At 39.8% G+C, this 16,084-nt stretch overlaps 1 protein-coding gene across 2 annotated transcripts in view; it reads left to right on the top strand.

The window, feature by feature from the left end:
* The window catches only part of ndst1.S (N-deacetylase/N-sulfotransferase (heparan glucosaminyl) 1 S homeolog), a 67,818-nt gene that overhangs the window by 26,674 nt on the left and 25,060 nt on the right, over window positions 1-16,084 (top strand). For both annotated transcript variants that reach the window (XM_018254240.2, NM_001091960.1), the window contains 4 exon segments: window positions 11,901-12,383; window positions 13,054-13,141; window positions 13,771-13,925; window positions 14,952-15,137. In XM_018254240.2, the coding sequence (XP_018109729.1) occupies window positions 11,901-12,383; window positions 13,054-13,141; window positions 13,771-13,925; window positions 14,952-15,137 (912 nt within the window).

Genomic DNA, 16,084 nt, shown 5'->3' on the forward strand with positions numbered 1-16,084 from the left:
AGTGCGCTGCCTGTCTGTGTAACTCTATACGTGCAGCTGTGTTTATCTACTTTTCCAGAATACATGGACATGATGTCATATAGCTGCCCTGTGCCCCTCCATGGATTATTTCCACCTGACACACATTAGCCCCCCTCTCAGATAGGAGAGGCCTTAGTGGCATAGTCAGGGCTCATTTACTGTCATCAAGTCCGGTTGCTCCTGACTATTGGCCAGTGACATCGATGTTACTGTGGTCCCTTTACAAACCATGCAAGGTATAATTTGGCAAGGGGCTGAGGGTCCCTGTACTTGTAAAATGCAAACTCCAGATAAACATGAAGGCATGTTCTTGCTGTGATCGTGATTTCCAGAAGACCAGGATGTGGTTTCTGTTTACAAGTTTCTTTCCTGTGCTTGATAAACATATACAGAACGCGGCTAATTTCATGCAGTGATTACTGATGCACACATATGGTCCTGGCTTTCGGTTGTTGTTGCAGAGGCTGCCAAGCAGGGCTTCAAGCTTATTATACGTAGCAGAAAATATAGAATACATAAGGAGGAATGTGATAAAAGGCACAATGTTTGCCCCAGTGCAGTAACCCATAGCAAACAATAAGGTGTTTGCTTTTAAGCAGGTGACCAGTAAATACTACCCCCTGATTGGTTTCTATAGGAAACAAGACCTCTAGCTAACTTAGCACCTCTTATTACATAATACCCTTAGAATACTATATTCAAATCTTGAGAATTTCCTTTAGGGTTTCCTATTGTTCCATTTATGGCACCCTACAGAAGGACACACACACACATACAACAACCAGACTTCTAGGCCATAGATCTCCGATTTATGTTAAGGCAGTGAGTAGTTTCCCCACTCTGGGGCTGCCCACCCAGGGTGTGCCTGGAGAGGTCACAGGGTGGGTAAACCTGAAGAACATTTAGTATGTGAATTGGGCACAATACCTATTTGTTCTTCTAGATGGGCTATGTAGCAATGTTTTCTTTGTTATAAACTAAAGGAGCTGTGATTCCTCATCTGTGGGTGCTCCATGAACTTCTGAACCAACCTGCATTCATATTACAGGTATGGGATCCGTTATCCAGAAAGCTCCAAATAACAGAAAGGCTATCTCCAATAGACTCCATTTTATCCTAATATTCCAAATCATGACATTTTTCTCTGTAATAATAATATTGTACATTGTATACGATCCGAATTAAGATAATTAATCATTTTTGGAAGCAGAACCAGCCTATTGGGGTTATTTGACTTCTATGATTGTCTAGTAGACATTATGGAAAGATCCATTATCTGGAAAAGCCCCAGGTCCCAAGCATTCTGGATAACAGGTCCCATACCTGTACTTGGATACCAGTTAAGGGGCCACTGTACCTGTAGAAGTAATAGCATTGAGTTTAATTTTGTTTGATATTATTGGTACTGTTGGGGAAAGGTCCGCTCTTTTAGTATTTTTGTATGCAGGGGTGCAACTACAGTGGAAGCAGACCTTGTGGTTGCAGGAGGCCCAGGACTGTAGGGATTCCATTAAAGGGGAGGTTCACCTTCAAATACTTTTTCTGTTCTGTCATATCATATCATGCAATTGGTGATTATTTTAAATATTTTGACACCTCTTAAAAAGCACATTACATCAGCCTAAGGGCAACTGCGTGCATGCCATTTTTAGAAGATCAGGGTGTGGTCTGGCTGGAAAGAGGCGGAGTCAAAATAGTCTGAATTTTCATTTGGGAATACCAGCAGATAACCCTTTGCTGAGTTCATGCCCAGCCCTCCCAACATCCAGTATTCCTTCAGCAGATTTCTCCTTAATGGAGCAACAAAAGTTTTTAAAACTTTAATGTGTTTTTAAAAGAACACATTAAGTTCTTTTAATCTAAAGACTGGTAGACCCCTTAAAGCAGTGGTTCCAAAACTGTGGGGCTACTCCACTAGGGGTTTTTTGTGGTTTAGCCTAAAGGTCGGTTAATATGAGATTTTGGTAAAACACCTATTTGCTTTATACCTAAAGCCCATTTTGAATGTCAACAAGGGAGAAATTTGTGGGGGGAAACTTATTTGATGTCCTATATATTGTAGGGACTGTGGCTGAATGACTGATGCACTTATATTTCTGTACAGTGCCTTTAAAAAAAAAAGTATTTACCACCTTTTCCTAAGCACTATATATTTGTAACCATGTTATACACTAAAGGGTCGGTCCCTAACCAAGGACTGAGGAAGTCTGACAGCCACAAAGCTTTCATGATCCTATACTGCTGCCCTTGAATGAGTCATTGGGGTAAATTCACTATAGGGTGAATTTTTCCAAGAAAACGCTCTGCCACACTTCGCGCCACTTCACCAGGGGTAAATTCGTTAGCATTATGCTAATTCACTACAATGCAAAGTTGCATCTCAGTCAACATTAATAATTCGTATCGCAAGTATTTCTCAGCGATCTGTTGCTCAATTCTGCCTAGCGAAACTTTGTTAGTACTCTTACGCTTCAGTCAATTTGAATAGGGTGGGTATATATAGGTCGTATAGGCATCTATATTAGTGATGTTGGTTAAAATTCTTGAAATGGCCACTTATAACAAATGTCCAAGGAAACAAAATCAAGGTTGAAGAGAAAATCCTTTATCAGACCAACATGTAATAAACTGCCACAAAATACAGACATGCAGAAACTGCATTTCTCAGACTAGTCCTCCAGAGACATCCTTAAAGGGATCCTGTCATCGGAAAACATGTTTTTTTCAAAACGCATCAGTTAATAGTGCTACTCCAGCAGAATTCTGCACTGAAACACATTTCTCAAAAGAACAGATTCTTTTATATTCAATTTTGAAATCTGACATGGGGCTAGACATTTTGTCAATTTCCCAGCTGCCCCTGGTCATGTGACTTGTGCCTGCACTTTAGGAGAGAAATGCTTTCTGGCAGGCTGCTGTTTTTCCTTCTCAATGTAACTGAATGTGTCCCAGTGAGACATGGGTTTTTACTATTGAGTGTTGTTCTTAGATCTACCAGGCAGCTGTTATCTTGTGTTAGGGAGCTGTTATCTGGTTACCTTCCCATTGTTATTTTGTTTGGCTGCTGGGGGGGGGGAAGGGAGGGGGTGATATCACTCCAACTTGCAGTACAGCAGTAAAGAGTGATTGAAGTTTATCAGAGCACAAGTCACATGACTTGGGACAGCTGGGAAATTGACAATATGTCTAGCCCCATGTCAGATTTCAAAATTGAATATAAAAAATATCTGTTTGCTCTTTTGAGAAATGGATTTCAGTGCAGAATTCTGCTGGAGCAGCACTATTAACTGATTCATTTTGAAAAAATGTTTCCCATGACAGTATCCCTTTAATGAGTAATCATGGAGGACGAGCTCGGCCCATGTAGAAACCATAGGCTTATTTCTAGATTAACCATAGAAAACGTAGAATATGTTTCTGTGAAAAGATAACGATTTTGGCTTTCATGCTGGTAAGCCAAGTCTTTTTCAACATTCTTTATTTTCAGGTTTTCATTCAGCAAAGGGGGGGGGGGAGTATGGCACATATTGTATAACATCTTGTAACAGCGTCAGAAGTTATGACAAGGTTATTATCTGAAAAGTTAACATCGGAAAAATAGTCTGCACTGTGTAGCCTTACTGCTAATGTTTACCTTACATTTTATACACGTATTTTTCAAGAAATTAATTCAAAGATGTCTTGAAAAGAACTTTATCACAGGAAAAAAACTTCATCTTAGCAAGTTCAACATTGCACTTTTGACAGCCTGCTGTTTTCTTGCCATTACAGTGTCATTTTAATACAGAGAGCTTCAAATTGAGCTAATTAATGAAGCATTTATTTACTCTCTTAAACTTGGCAAATCCGTACAATCTGTGCCCTCCAGATGTCTACAGTGCAGATAAAGCAGCGCTGAGTGTTCACATTCTTTTTGGTCACTTGCCATGCAAAGAAAACCTCTTTTTTTTGTCTTTTTCCCTTTCTCTTGCAACTTTTACAAGGGGATTAAACTCTACAGCAGTGCCCCCCCCCCTCCACAAGGGGACCTAGAGCCTTAGCTGGGAGACCCAGTCTATAGGCCACTTGGGGACATATGGGAGGAGATGCTCTCCTATGTTCTCCCGGAAGCCATCTAGAAGGTCAATTAGAGCACAATTTGCGGTGAAATGACAGTATTTTCAGTCTCTAACTTTGTTAGGAGCTAATGGGAACCCTAGGTCTCAGGAGGAGGCTTGAACAAAATAAGTATTAAACCCACAAAGTCGCCTGAAGTGTTTTGGGTGTTTCTCAAGCACCTAAAATACAGCAATGGAGAAAGTAGCCCATCACTCTTGGGATTCTCTGTAATAACTTGATATACTTGGAAACTGCTCATGCTACACATATATTTAATGTACCTAATTGCTCTTTCTGTCCCCTCTTAATCATTTCTTTGCATCCTTTGTCGTATGTTAAATGCATCGCCTGTCTATCCATTCTGTTAATGGCCTTATTGGTAGATTAGTAATGTAGAAAGCCTCCTTAAATGTCCTTATAATCCACTAAAATCTGATAAAGACAGAGTCTCTCCATCTGTTTTTGCTGGATAGATTTTCTCCCCAGATAATGGAGGTGAGGAGCGCTATGTCCAGTTCCCTCCTAGTGGAAAAGAATCAGTTTGCAAGGAAAGTCTGAATCCTTAGACGAATACTCTCGGCAAAGACAGGTGAAAATGTGCAAGTTGCGGAAATAGAAATCCTTGTTCTTTAAGCAATTTCCAGCTCATTGGGCAACAAAATAATAGGAATTGTCTAAAGCGGGTCACATTTGTGTTGCTCAAAAAGGTGTAGCCTGTTGCAGTGGGTCCAGGAGTTTATTACTGAAATGAATGAGGGTCAATTCCAAGCATTTTATTTGGAACATTTTACCGATCCAGCCATTCTTTACAGTCCCTTGTCAGTTTTGGTGGTAAAGTAGTGCTGGCCGCAATAGAATCCACACAACATAACTGAAGACTAGGCCGCACCTCAGCTAAAGCCTTAAATAAATGTGGATTTTTTTTATAAATAAACTTTTTAACCTTCTTGCAGGGCAGTGGCCTGTTCTTCCGTTTTGTCTCAAGCATTTTGTTGCCCACTCACAGAGCTGGAAATTGCTCAGGCAACAAAACTTGTGTATGCAGCATTTTTTTGCAGGCTGAGAGAAGCAGATCTGCTCTGTGCCCCTGCTCCATTGATTTGAATCCGATCAGCCTGTGTGTGGTCACACACTGATTTCAGCTTCAGCTCTACTGTATGTGATTGTACACAGGCTGATCGAATTCAAATCAATCGCAGCCTGCAAAAATACACAGGCTGAAAACAGCCTGTGTGTCCATAGCCTTAGAGACAAGGAAGGCGATCACTGCCATACAGAGCTTACAGTTTAAGCTTGCCAGTGCTTCTCTAGGTCAGAGATCCCGAAACTTTTTTTTTTTTTACCAGTGAGCCACATTCATATGTAAATAGAGTTGGGGAGCAACACAACCATGAAAAAATGTTTCTGGGGGTGTGGGAAACAAATAAGAACTGTGGCTGGCCATTTGGAAGCCCCTATGCAAAGTGGTACCCTAGAGGAAGCTCTGTTTGGCAGTACACCAAACTTGTCCCTAAGCCAGGAATTAAAAATAAGCACTTCCACGCGGAGCAACATCCAAGGGGTTGGTGAGCAACATGTCGCTCATGAACCAGTAGAAACTAAGCTTTAATGGGCCCATACCTTTGGTGATGGTTAGGCACATCAATTCATTCCACTATTTTTATCAACGTTTGGGCAACACAGGGCCTCCAAAGCTCTTAACAAGGTAGCAGATGGTGGTGTAACTGCTAGAGGGGTAGATGGTGTGACTGAGGCCCTTTAGGGACACTGCAGCAGGAGGATGGAAAACTGAAGTTATGAGTATGTCTGTGCGCATGGGCAAGCACGAAGGTGGAGGCCATGAGGGGGGCCTGGGAGCAAATCCTGCACCTAGGCCCATGTGAGTCTAGCACAATAGCTGAGAAATGTCAGTAGAGAATATCTCTCCCCCCCCCTTCCCCGTGTCATGAGCCCAAGCTAACTCATTTAGCACAGATGTAAATGCCATTGCTTGAGCCCATTATGTTAATGAGTCATTATCCACCTCCCCCTTATCTTGAATAAAATCCAAATCCCTTGTTTCTGAAACCAAAAGTCTTAAACTGGCCATAGATGCAATGATCTGATCATTCGAATCCTCGATCGATCGGACTTCCCCATCTCCCGACCTGCCACTAACCATTCAGATCAACGTCTTACCATTCTGATCAAATAAAGTAGTTAAAGAACAGATCAGCCGATGTTCTGCCCCTGACAGCAATCGTACGATAGTTATGTCGGACAAAGCTAGTAACAGTCTCCCACTGAAAATCGTACGATCGGCAATACAAGCAGAGATGATATCGGCAGCTGACAGAAATTTTCTAACCTGTCTGATCGACCAAACGACCAATCTCAGCCGGACGAAAAATGTTGGGACTCTCCACGCGGTCCGAAAATTTTATGAATCCTCGATTTGTACGATAGGATCGTTGCGTCTATGGCCAGCTTTAAAGTACCTGTAATTGTACATCTGCAACCTGTTTATCCCATGCCGATTATTTTGTGAGTAGGCTTTTTATTCTAGACTGGGAAATGAATCAAATACAAGGTAATAAGAAAAAAAATCTATTAAAAGGCATTTTGCCTTGCAGTAATGTGATTTCAGGCTTTAGACTGTACCTAAACATTAATTGGTTTGTGGTTTTGTTGTAAACATTTGATGTTGTCTCGCATTTAAAGGGCCGTTATCATTAAGTGACCTTAGAATGAATGCAGTGTGCACTAAGGTCAACTGTGCACATAACATTTCTCGGCTATTGTATTTCAGCTGCTAGAGAAAAGCTTCATACCTCTCTGAGTTGGCTGTCATTTAGATGCATGAAAACCTGTGCAATTGTGAATTTTCTGAAGACCACCTGTTGTAGTCATAGCTCCCTCTTCATCTGCTCCTGTTTCAGTCGTCGTAGGCTATATCTTATCAGAACAATAGTGGCCATGACCTATATGGTCTCTTGCAGTGGGGTGTTTCGGGAACCTAATTTTCCCACCAGTAGCTTGAGAATTAAAATAATTATTCTTTTGTTACAGGCCGTATACTTTTTGTATAATAAAGAATTCTTATTTTGTTTTCTTCTACTTCTGGCAATTGAAATGGAAAAATGTACAGAATTTATAATTACGGTTTATCTTTCATGTCTTTTTCCATTAAAAAGACAGCACAGTATATTGGCATAATCAGATCAAGGCTTCTCTGCATATATGTATTTTTGTACAAATATGATGGCTGCCATATTGCTTGCCTCTGCTGAGCTGCTCTCGGTATTCTGCGGTGACAAGTGACCCTCAAGTCAGTGGAATTAAAAGTAGATTTTCGATCTGTGGTGGCAGTTCCTACTTGCAGCTTTAATTGCACATCTACAGAGAAGCAGTTTTTGGCTCCTATATAATAACCAAATCAACTCACAATCCATTTTATTTTAATGACAAAATTACAAAAAATCTTGATGAGAAAAATGTAAAACATTCAATGAACCAATTCAATGAAGACCAATTTAGAACCTGAATATTTAGTCTTTAAGGGGATTCTGTCATAATCACATAGTAACATAGTAAATTAGGTTGAAAAAAGACATATGTCCATCAAGTTCAACCTTTTAACTCAACTAACTCAGACTAGTCCCTGGATCAACTTATATTATGAGCTATCTAAAAAGCCATCCAACCCCTTCTTAAAGCTATCTAATGTATCAGCCTGTACCACTGATTCAGGGAGAGAATTCCACATCTTCACAGCTCTCGCTGTAAAAACCCCCTTCTGAATATTTAGCCTGAACCTCTTTTCTTCCAGCTGACCTTGTGTCAATAAAGCATTAGAGAGATTATTATATAATACCCTTATATATTTATACATAGTTATCGTATCACCCCCTTAGGCGCCTATTCTCCAGCATGAAGATCCCCTATTTGGCCAGTCTTTCCTCATAGCTAAGATTTTTACCTTTTACCAGCTTAGTTGCCCTTCTCTGTATCCTCTCTAATTCAATAATGTCCTGTTTAAGCGATGGAGTCCAAAACTGTACGTCATATTCTAGATGGAGCCTTACCAGTGCTCTATACAGTGGAAGAATGACCCCCTTCCTGCCATGAATCAATGCCCCTGTCATGGGAAAACATGTTTATTGTATTCAAAATGCATCAGTTAATAATGCTGCTCCAGCAGACTTCTGCACTGATATCAGTTTTTCAAAAAAAAAAAAAAAAAGCAAACAGATTTTTTTAAATTTAATTTTGAAATCTGACATGGGGCTAGACATGTTGACAGTTTCCCAGGTCATGTCTAATAATAATAAGGTAAGAGAATAACAGCTCCCTGCCACAAGATAACAGCTCCCTGGTAGATATAAGAACAGCACTCAATATTAAAAATCCAAGTCCCACTGCGACTCCTCCAGTTACATTAAGCAAGAGGAACAATAGCCTGTCTGAAAGCAGTTCCATCCTGAAGTGCTGGCTTTTTCTGAAAGCGTAGGATCAGGCAAAATGACTTGAGATGGCTGCCTACACACCAATATTACAAGTAAAAAAAAATATATATACTTGTTGGTTCAAGAATATTCTGAGTCAATTTGCAACTGGTTTTCATTTTATATTTTTCGTGTGGTTTTCAATTACTTTTTTTTTTTGTTTTGCAGCTTTGCTGGAAATTTAGCAGCTGTCTAGTTGCTAGGGTCTTGTTTATGTTAGCCACCAGGCAGTGTTTTGAATGAGAAACTGGAATATGAACAGGAGAGGGAATAATACAAAGATAAGGAATAGAAGTAGCAATAACTACAATTGTAAGCTCACAGAGCAATAGTTTTTTGGCTACTGGGGTCAGTGGCCCCCATTTGAAAGCTCAAGAGATATAGAAGACAAAATAAACTATTGTAAAAAATAAATAATAAAGACCAAATGCAAAGTTGCGTGGATTAGGATATTAACATATTAAGTTAATTTGATCCATCCCTTAAAGCATCCCTTAAAGCAGGTGAAAGGTGGGCACACATGTTTAATTCAGCTTGACAATCTCTAACAAAATTGTATGATTATAGGTTCACAAATACATGTTTTGGACGTTATTGTGGTGGCACTTGGGTTCATTGACAAAAAGGGAAAGCCACTGCAGCCAATGATACAATAAAGATCTTGTATAGGGTCTTTGACTAGGTTTGAACTGTAGGGTCCCTCTTAGCATTTTGACAAATTTCCCCCCATGACCTAGATCAGTGCAATTAAAGTATGCCATCCACAGGAGCTGCTGAACAAAACATTTATGGCTGCCACTTTTCAACAATATTATTCCATTTTAAATATATATTCCCTCCAACACCGGGTTTAAGGATATTCCACTCAATTTCATGATTTCTAAAGCTAACACTATTTTCCACATTTGTGTTAGTTTTATGGTAACACCTGGGCCTATAGTTGCATGCTCCAGGCTTATATACAAGCTCCCACACTGCATCTTCATAAATAATGTTGGCTCGTAAACTGGGTATTGAACGCCTGTTACTCCCTGGAGAAGGTAGGGCCTGCTGAATTCCTGTTTGAATGTGACACTTGACTTGGTATATCGTCCTCATATTTATTGGAAACCTATGTAAGGTCTGTTATGCCATTTAATATGTAAAACATTGTTTAATTTTTTGGTTGTACTTTTGCTTCCAAGAGATGAGATGTTTTTTAAAGGGGCCACCATACCACCATATGGAGTACACAAATTCAGCGACCAAGGCTTGTACTGAAGTTTTTTCCTTGTTTTAATTATCTATGAAACTAAAAAAAAGTTTCTCTTTCTGACTTCTTGGATAGAAGAGAATGTAGTTGATCAAATATATCCTCTGTATAATAAGCTTCTCCTTATCACAAAGTCTGGCACTGGGTAGAAAAGGGGTTTGTTTATACAGATTTCTCTGTTTAAACAAACTATCCTCATTGCAGGAAGGGGGGTAATACAGATTTTAAAACAATTTGTTTTAAATTAATAAGTAGGCAGAATGCATTTTCAATATAAATCCTATGTATTATTTTTTTTTAATGTTAATTTTTCAGATTCTTTGAAGTCTGGCATAGTGCCGAGAGACTGGCGAATTGCTAATGTGGTGCCGCTATTCAAAAAGGTATCCCGTTCTCAGCCTCAAAACTATAGGCCAGTTAGTCCGACGTCAGTGGTAGGAAAGCTTTTCAAAGGGTTAATAAAGGATAAGATAATGGGCTTCATAGCAAATCATAATACTATGAGTTTGTGCCAGCATGGTTTTATGCATAATAGATCTTGCCATACTAACATAATTTCTTTTTATGAGAAGGTAAGCAGGGACCTCGATTCTGGGATGCCAGTGGATGTGATTTACTTAGACTTTGCTAAAGCATTTGATACAGTGCCGCACAAAAGGTTACTGGTTAAATTAAGGAATGTTGGCCTGGAACAAAGTATTTGTACCCGGATAGAGAACTGGCTAAAAGATAGACTACAAAGAGTGGTGGTAAATTTTCTAATTGGACCAGTGTTGTTAGTGGAGTACCACAGGGCTCTGTACTAGGTCCCTTGCTATTCAACTTGTTTATTAATGACCTAGAGATGGACATTGAAAGTACTGTTTCTATTTTTGCCGATGATACGAAATTGTGCAGAACTATAGGTTCCATGCAGGATGCTGCCACTTTGCAGAGTGATTTGTCTAAGATGGGAAACTGTGCAGCAAACTGGAAAATGAGGTTCAATACTGATAAATGCAAGGTTATGCACTTTGGCAAAAATAATATAAATGCAAGTTATACACTAAATGGCAGTGTGTTAGAAATTTCCTTAAATGAGAAGAATCTTGAGGTTTTAGTAGATAACAAGTTGTCTAATTCTGGGCAGTGTCATTCTGTGGCTACTAAATCAAGTTCTGTCTTGCATAAAAAAGGGCATCAAGGGATGAAAACATAATTATGCCTCTTTATAGGTCCCTGGTAAGGCCTCATCTGGAGTATGCAGTGCAGTTTTGGACTCCAGTCCTTAAGAAGGATATAAATGAGCTGGAGAGAGTGCTGAGACTAAGTGCAACTAAATTGGTTAGAGGGATGGAAGACTTAAATTATGAGGGGAGACTGAAGGTTGGGGTTGTTTTCGCTGGAAAAAAGGCACTTGCGAGGGGACTCGAATACATTTTACAAGTACATTAGAGGACATTATAGACAAATAGCAGGGGACCTTTTTACCCATAAAGAGGATCGTCACACCAGAAGACACCCCTTCAGACTAGAACAAAAGAACTTTCATTTGAAGCAACGTGGGTGGTTCTTTACAGTGAGGACAGTGAGGTTGTGGAATGCACTGCCGGGTGATGTTGTGATGGCTGATTCTGTTAATGCCTTTAAGAATGGCTTGGATGATTTCTTGGACAGACATAATATCAAAGCCTATTGTGATACTAAACTCTATAGTAAGTATAGATATGGGTATAAATAATTTATATGAAAGTAAGGAGGGGTGTGTGTATGGATGCTGGGTTTTCATTTGGAGGGGTTGAACTTGATGTCTTTTTTTTTAACCCGATTTGACTATGTAACTATAAGGGAAAGGTGAGAAAAGTGATATCATCATTTTTTTATACGGCGCTGTCAAGATACGCAGTGCTTTACTCCATTTAAACATTCCATAGGTAAATATTTGTACTGTAGAGTATTTAGTCATGTTCATTGGTCTTTGGCATCCTAAGTGTGTGTCATTGGTTCATTTTTGCCCAAAAATATTTTTTTATGAGTTTCATACACTGCATTTCTCTTGACCACAGGCCAACGAGAACAGTCTGCTGAGCGCCCAGCTTAAAGGATTCCCCCTGTACCTTCACTCAAATCTTGGTCTGAAAGATTGCAGCATCAATCCTAAATCCCCTCTCCTTTACATAACCCGGCCTAACCAAGTGGAAAAGGGGGACCTTCCAGGGGAAGACTGGACCGTCTTCCAATCCAATCATTCCACCTACGAACCTGTTCTTTTAGCTAAAACCAAGTCGGCAGAGAGTATACCTCACCTCAGCGTCGACGCAGCCCTCCACACCACTGTGGTCCAGGACCTGGGACTACATGATGGTATCCAGAGGGTCCTGTTTGGCAACAATCTTAACTTCTGGCTACACAAACTAGTGTTTGTTGATGCAGTGTCATTCCTTACGGGAAAACGATTGTCCCTACCCCTTAACCGCTATGTGCTAGTAGACATTGATGATATCTTTGTTGGGAAAGAAGGAACTCGGATGAAGGTGGAAGATGTGAAGGTAAGAAGGGTTTTTATTCATTTTCCAGGATTATGAATTGGGGGTATCTCGAAGACCTCATAGAACAGTGGCATTTTACTGCTCAAAGCAGTCAGTAGTATTAAGTAATACAGTAACATTGACAAAAAATCGACATGCAGGAATTCCCCATTGAATTCAAGTAAATGTGCCCCTAATCTACTCCTAAAAGAAGCCTGTGTGTGAGATGATGAGAAAACAGAATTGGGAAAACAATGGAGTCCTTATTCAAAAACTGAAACTTGTAAACAGAATCACAACATGGGAAACAAAGCATAAGGACTAAAAATTCTCTGAGTCATCTGAGAATTGGTTTACAATTAAATGGATGCAACTAATTTCATTTTCAAAGCATAAGAACTAAAAATCTGTGAGTCATCTGAGAATTGGTTTACAATAAAATGAATGCAACTAATCTCATCACTATTGTCAATTATGGGAAAATGTGCATTTAATAAAGGCTTCTCAACCTTAAAAAAAAACAAACAAACATTTTTTAAATCCCAATTGTCGGGTAATAATTCCTGAAACAGGCAAAGAAACAAATATGAAGGGATTGTTATTTTATGGCTAAAAGGTTCTGTTTTTCTGTTTATGGCACCGTTGTCATTACATTGCCAATATGATATGTTTGGTATGTTATTTAATACAGGCGCTGTATGACACACAGATGGAGTTACGGACACATATCCCCAACTTTACCTTCAATCTTGGCTTCTCTGGCAAGTTTTTCCATACAGGTGAGCAATAGCAGAAGCTGTAGGAAAATACACACTCACTCGTTAAAAGATGTCCAACTGTCACAGATTTGTCTCTATTGTGCTCTAATATAGGAAATTAGACAAAGAGCGCAATCCAGTTTTATATCCAGGTATACCTTAAATATGCAGAATAATAGTATTTTCATAATGTGGTCAATAAACTAGGCCCATATATTATGTATAAATATATGAGCTACCATATTGCTTGCCTCACCTGCAGTAAATCTAACTATTCATCGAAGTCCTCAAGCAGCACAAGCACCCACTGTTTATAGCAACCAGAAGGAATTTTTCACTATAGTCTTTGGAGGAGGTTTCTTCATCACAGCAATGATGGCTGCCCCAAGTACTATGTTCTTTGCACGTGTTTTAGATTTGCGTAGGCTAAAGGGGCCTAATGGGCAGTTATACATAGTCTGCAGCTTGCAAAAAATCTGAAGTTCAAGAGTATCTTATACAGTCGCAACCATAGAACATTAAGGATGCAGTAAAGATGTGTGACTTTAAAAGAAACAATGGGAAGAATGATCTGTGTAACAAGCTGTTAAGTTACTTAAGCATAAGACACAAATTCCGTCATGCTTTGAGCATTTCTATCATCGGTTCAGGTACGGATGCTGAGGATGAAGGGGATGACTTGCTGCTCTCCTACGTGAAACAGTTCTGGTGGTTTCCCCACATGTGGAGTCACATGCAACCCCATCTCTTCCACAACCAATCAGTGCTGGCCGAGCAAATGGCCTTAAACAGGAAATTCGCTGTGGTAGGTGACATTTTATGAAACAAAATGTACAATGTTGTTGCAATTACTAGAATTTATCTGCTTTATATTAAAGGAATACTGTCATGGGAATATTTTTTTTTTTTTCAAAACGCATCAGTTAATACTGCTGCTCCAACAGAATTCTGCACTGAAATCCATTTCTCAAAAGAGCATACAGATTTTTGTTGAAATCTGACATGGGGCTAGACATATTGTCAGTTTCCCAGCTGCCCCCAGTCATGTGACTTGTGCTCTGATAAACTGTACGGCATATTTTAGATTCGGCCCTACCAGTGCTCTATACAGTGAAAGAATGACCCCCTTCCTGCCGTGAATCAATGCCCCTGTCATGGGAAAAATGTTTTTTTGGGTTTATTTTTCAAAACACATCAGTTAATAGTGCTGCTCCAACAGAATTTAGCACTGAAATCCATTTCTCAAAAGAGCAAACAGAATCTTTTATATTTCATTTTGAATCTGACATGGGACTAGACATATTGTCAGTTTCCCAGCTGCCCCCAGTCATGTGACTTGTGCTCTGAGAAACTTCAGTCATTCTTTACTGTTGTACTGCAAGTTGGAGTAATATCATTCCCCTCCCTTTCCCCCCCAGCAACCTAACAACAGAACAATGGGAAGGTAACCAGACAGCAGTTCCCTAACACAAGATAACAGCTGCCTGGTAGATCTAAGAACAACTCAATAGTAAAATCCAGGTCCCACTGGGACACATTCAGTTACATTGAGTAGGAGAAACAACAGCCTGCCAGAAAGCAGTTCCATCCTAAAGTGCTGGCTCTTTCTGGAAGCACATGACCAGGCAAAATGACCTGAGATGGCTGCCTACACACCAATATTATAAATATAAAAAAAAATACACTTGCTGGTTCAGGAATGAAATGTTATATGGTAGAGTGAATTATTTGCAGTGTAAACAGTGTAATTTAGAAATAAAATCTACATCATAAAATCCTGACAGAATGCCTTTAACAAAAATGTGTTCTGTGTCCTTGCCTATCCATTTAGGATCATGGCATACCTACAGATATGGGGTACGCTGTGGCCCCTCATCATTCTGGTGTGTATCCAGTTCATGTACAGTTGTATGAAGCTTGGAAACAGATATGGGGGATCAAGGTTACAAGCACGGAAGAATACCCTCATCTGAAACCAGCTCGGTACCGCAGGGGCTTTGTTCACAATGGAATTATGGTGAGGTTTCTATATTGTCATATACAAAAGGAGGTTTGCAGTTGGGGGCAGGTGGGGGGGGGGACTTTCCAATCTAGTTTTTGTTAGTGATGTAGAGTTTCCATATAAAAATTGGTAAATATGCATATTCTTAAAGGTACAAGATCCTAAAGTACAAGCTGTGTTGTAGTCAATGTTTTATTACAACTGCAGAATTCCAAGGCTTGCTAAAACTGCAGATGTGATACACATGGATCAGACTATAATGAAGTATTTGGCATATACACAGCCACTGACTTTTTGTCAGGACTAAATAGAGTACTGTTTGCACCATATGGGTCATAAGTTTGCACAGTATGTTGTTCCACCCTAATAGGGGGGACCTGATTTTTCCACAACAGTTGAATTCCTTTTACTGTTATAGTTGCAGTTCAACTCTAAGGGTGGTGGCAGACGTGGAGATAATTCGCCCAGCGAAAAATCTTTGGGTGACTAATCTCCCCAAAATGCCTTCCCGCAAGCAAGTATACGAATTGCTGGTGGGCTGGCATAAGAAACACTTCAGATTTCCGAAGTGTACCGGAAATCCAAAGCGCCTCTTATGTAATCCCGCCGGCATTTCGTTTTCTTGCTGGTGGGAAGGCATTTCAGGGAGATTAGTTACCCAAAGTAGAGAATATTTGTCACTGGGCGAATCATCTCCCTGTCTGCCACCACCCTGAAAGGAGAAATCAAATGATATATTTTCCCTTTGTCTCTGCTATAAGCCACCTGTCTTGTCCCAGGTTTCTTTTTGTAGAAGTGCTATTGTAACTCTACATGTGGGCAGGAGGGGGTTAAGCTCTGCCCAGGCATATGAGCTGTTCCATATGCTTGCTAGTGTTATGAATACGGGTTCACATAGGATTAGCTTCTACTAAGGCTTTGATAAAGGTTCTCTCTCTGGCAGCAATCTTTCATTTAGTTTA

The sequence above is a fragment of the Xenopus laevis genome, chromosome 3S (genome assembly GCF_017654675.1).
Source record: "Xenopus laevis strain J_2021 chromosome 3S, Xenopus_laevis_v10.1, whole genome shotgun sequence".
In the NCBI taxonomy this organism is placed as follows: domain Eukaryota; kingdom Metazoa; phylum Chordata; class Amphibia; order Anura; family Pipidae; genus Xenopus; species Xenopus laevis.